This window comes from Poecilia latipinna, unplaced genomic scaffold (genome assembly GCF_001443285.1).
Source record: "Poecilia latipinna isolate Pla-1442-1.1 unplaced genomic scaffold, P_latipinna-1.0 Scaffold3926, whole genome shotgun sequence".
NCBI lineage: Eukaryota > Metazoa > Chordata > Actinopteri > Cyprinodontiformes > Poeciliidae > Poecilia > Poecilia latipinna.
Genome location: NW_015116542.1, coordinates 31,206 through 34,413, shown reverse-complemented (window position 1 = coordinate 34,413; position 3,208 = coordinate 31,206). Strand labels below are relative to the sequence as shown.

At 50.8% G+C, this 3,208-nt stretch overlaps 1 protein-coding gene and 1 long non-coding RNA gene across 2 annotated transcripts in view; one reads left to right on the top strand and one right to left on the bottom strand.

The window, feature by feature from the left end:
- Positions 1–640: 640 nt before the first annotated feature.
- Positions 641–3,208, bottom strand: part of LOC106941894 (tropomyosin alpha-3 chain-like) — a 7,643-nt gene continuing 5,075 nt past the window's right edge. Inside the window, exons 2-3 of the mRNA XM_015025043.1 lie at positions 1,671–1,814; positions 641–802 (exon numbers count right to left, since the gene is read on the bottom strand). Of these exons, the coding sequence (XP_014880529.1) occupies positions 656–802; positions 1,671–1,805 (282 nt within the window). The 5' untranslated portion in view covers positions 1,806–1,814 and the 3' untranslated portion in view covers positions 641–655. The remainder of the gene's footprint in view (positions 803–1,670; positions 1,815–3,208) is intronic.
- LOC106941896 (uncharacterized) overlaps positions 2,785–3,208 on the top strand; it is a 3,411-nt gene continuing 2,987 nt past the window's right edge. Inside the window, exon 1 of the long non-coding RNA XR_001423479.1 lies at positions 2,785–2,840. This is a non-coding gene — a long non-coding RNA (uncharacterized LOC106941896). The remainder of the gene's footprint in view (positions 2,841–3,208) is intronic.

The following is a 3,208-nucleotide window of genomic DNA, read 5'->3' as shown; positions in this document are numbered from 1 at the left end:
GAGCAGAACCAGCGTCTGACATCGCAGCTCGAAGACTTAAATCATTTTCCAGGTTATTTGTTTAGCTTTCTGACCGTCATGCTAATCCGGGTGAGTGTTTGTAGCTGTGCGCTGCTTTACTGGCCGCTCCAGATGTCCCTTTATTTGCCTGCTTTGAGGCTCGATGTAGCCAAACTCCGTCAAATGTTTGTTTTTTAAACGTCATATTAGATTCGTTGTGTTGATGCATTTTGACGTGCTTCGCTCCCAAGGTATTCATTTGGCACAACACACAAACGTCCACATTCACTCTCAGAGCGTCATAGTTCCACATCGCTTAGGATTTGTTGCTGCGCGTTGTGAAGGAAAGAGGAGACCAGCTGCACAGGCAGGCTGCGAATGAGATGCAGGTGATCGGCAACAAGAGACCGTGATCACCAATCATACACTTTTTCACGGAAATCAGCCGATTATGATCGGTGGCCGATCGATCGGCACACCTCTATCAAATATATTATCTCATAGTCAAACTCAGATGTATTATCTATTGATATCGATCACATGCCTATTGTGATAGATTTTGTTATTGATTTATTGCCTGGCCCTAGCTGAGAATGACAGCAACAGGTGATGAAGATGAGCTCCTCTTCCTCTCCATCACCTGCTACAGGTGGACCTAGGTCACTGACCTCTCGCTCTCATCAGCGACCTTCTCCACCTCGTCCAGCTTGCGCAGTGCGGCAGCCAAACGCTCCTGGACCCGGTCCAGGTTCTCCTCGCTGAGCTGCAGTCGCCGGCTCAGAGACGTCACCTCTCCCTCCGCCTGCAAGACAGAGAGCAGGATAAGAGGTGAGAGCCCAGGGTCAAGGGTCAGGACCTGGTTCTAATCAGGTCCTTCCAGAAAATCTGGAGAGATCCTCACTGTCCCCTTTGACCTCCTCTAGTGGGTGGCAGTGGTGCAAGTGGTCCTCTGGATGCAGGAATACAAGTATGCACAAACACACACACACAGCCCAGTGGAGGAGCTGGACAGGTACGCCAGTCAACCTGATGAGGCCAGAATCTCCAGGTCCCAACAGAACCACTCAGAAAGGTTCACTAGTCTAGAAGCACCAGTAGGACTAACCTGACCCGAACTCAGCTCCAGGTCGACCAGTTTATTCATTCAGATGAATTGTTCATAATTTCACAGTTTATCTTCTGTAATATTTGATGAAGATCCTGTGTTCATATTGTTGAATAACTAAACTGAATTAAATAAAATATTACTGAACATATTATCATATTATTAACATCATCATCATGTTAATTTATTATCACTGACAAGTCATAACAAATTGTGAATGGAAGGATCGCAAGCCGTCAGTCAAAATGGTGGACATCAAGAAACTAGCGCTCCTCAGACAGCTGGACGTTGGGCTCCGCCCCCACAGCCAATCAACCAATCAGTGACTGGCTTCAAACTCACCTGTCTGGTCCAACGGAACCACTCTGGGTTCTAGAGAGTGGTTTGGACTGGGCCAGGGAGCAACGAACCCGACTCTAAACATCGGCCGGGTTCAGACCAGGTCGGACCAGGCCAGACTAGATCGGGCTGGGTCAAAATGGACCGGGTCGGACTGTGTTCAAACCCTCCTGGAGCGTAAGAGGCTCTAGAACCAGAGGAACCAGATCAGAACCGGAGCGCATACCTCCTCCCTGGTCCTCTTCTCCTTCTCCACATCCCGCTGCAGCTGCTCCGCCCGCTCCTCCGCCTCCTCCGCCTGCTCCTGCAGAACCTTGATCTTCTTCTTCACTGCGTCGATGCTGTTCATCCCGCCACTCATCTTCCCTTCCTGCAGAGACACAGCAGCTGATTGGTCGAGAGGAAACGGCACCAAAGACTGAACCTGTTCATTCTGAACAGTTCCCAGTCTGGTTCAGATGAACTAGTTCCCAGAATGAGCCAGACTGGGAACTATTCAAAGAACTGGATCAGCTCCATGATTTTCTTCTGTATGTAAAGACATTAATAATAATAATCTCTGATATTATCTCTGTCATCACTTAGGCTTTCAGTAAACAGCAATGATTCTGGTGATTCTGACCCAAAACCAGAGTTTTGGTTCTGGTGGAATGTCAGACAGGTGTATGTAAACTTCTGGCTCCAGCTGGAACTTCAGTCTGTGGTTCTTCGGTGCTTGTCAGAACCAGATATCCTGATATAAAGAAATGGTACCACTGCTAACACTGCACCTCAAAGCCCTGGTACCACCTGGTACCACCAGTGAGTACACTGTTCACTCTGCTTCACCCCAACGTTACCACCAGGCGGGTTAAAGCCGCAGCTGACGGGATCTGGGCTGCAGATGAGCGGCTGTGAATAGAAGTTACTGCTGATAAAGGAAGATTCTGCCCAGAGCATTTAGAGTTCACAAAATAATACATAAACATCAATAAAATGTTCAGGGGCCCATAATTTGAACCGCAGCATAAAACCATCCATATTCTTCTGCTTATCCGCGGTCGGGTCGTGGGGTCAGCAGCCTAAGAAGGGAGGCCCAGTCGTCCCTCTCCAGCCTCTTCCAGCTCCTCCAGGAACCCCAAACCATTCCCAGGCCAGCAGAGAGACATCGTCCCTCCAGCGTGTCCTGGGTCTCCCCTCCTCCCGGTGGGACCTGAACTCCTCACCAGGGAGGCGTCCAGGAGGCATCCTGACCAGATGCCCGAGCCACCTCAACTGGCTCCTCTCTACGTGGAGGAGCAGCAGCTCTACTCTGAGTCCCTCCTGGATGACCGAGCTTCTCTCTCTAAGGGAGAGCCCAGCCACCCTGCGGAGGAAACCCATTTCGGCCGTGTGTATCCGGGACCTCGTTCTTTCGGTCATGACCCAAAGCTCATGACCATAGATGAGGGTGGGAACGTAGATCGACCGGAAAATTGAGAGCTTCGCTTTTTGACTCAGCTCTTTCTTCACCATGACAGACCGGTACAGCGCCCGCTTCACGGCAGACGCTGCACCAATCCGCCTGTCGATCTCCCGCTCCCTTCTTCCCTCATTCGTGAACAAGATCCCCAGATACTTAAACTCCTCCACTTGGGGCAGGACGACCCCCCTGACCCGGAGAAGGCACTCTACCCTTTTCCGGCTCAAGACCATGGCCTCGGATTTGGAGGCACTGAGCCTCATCCCAGCCGCTTCACACTCGGCCGCGAACCGCTCCAGTGAGAGCCGCAGATCACGTTCCGA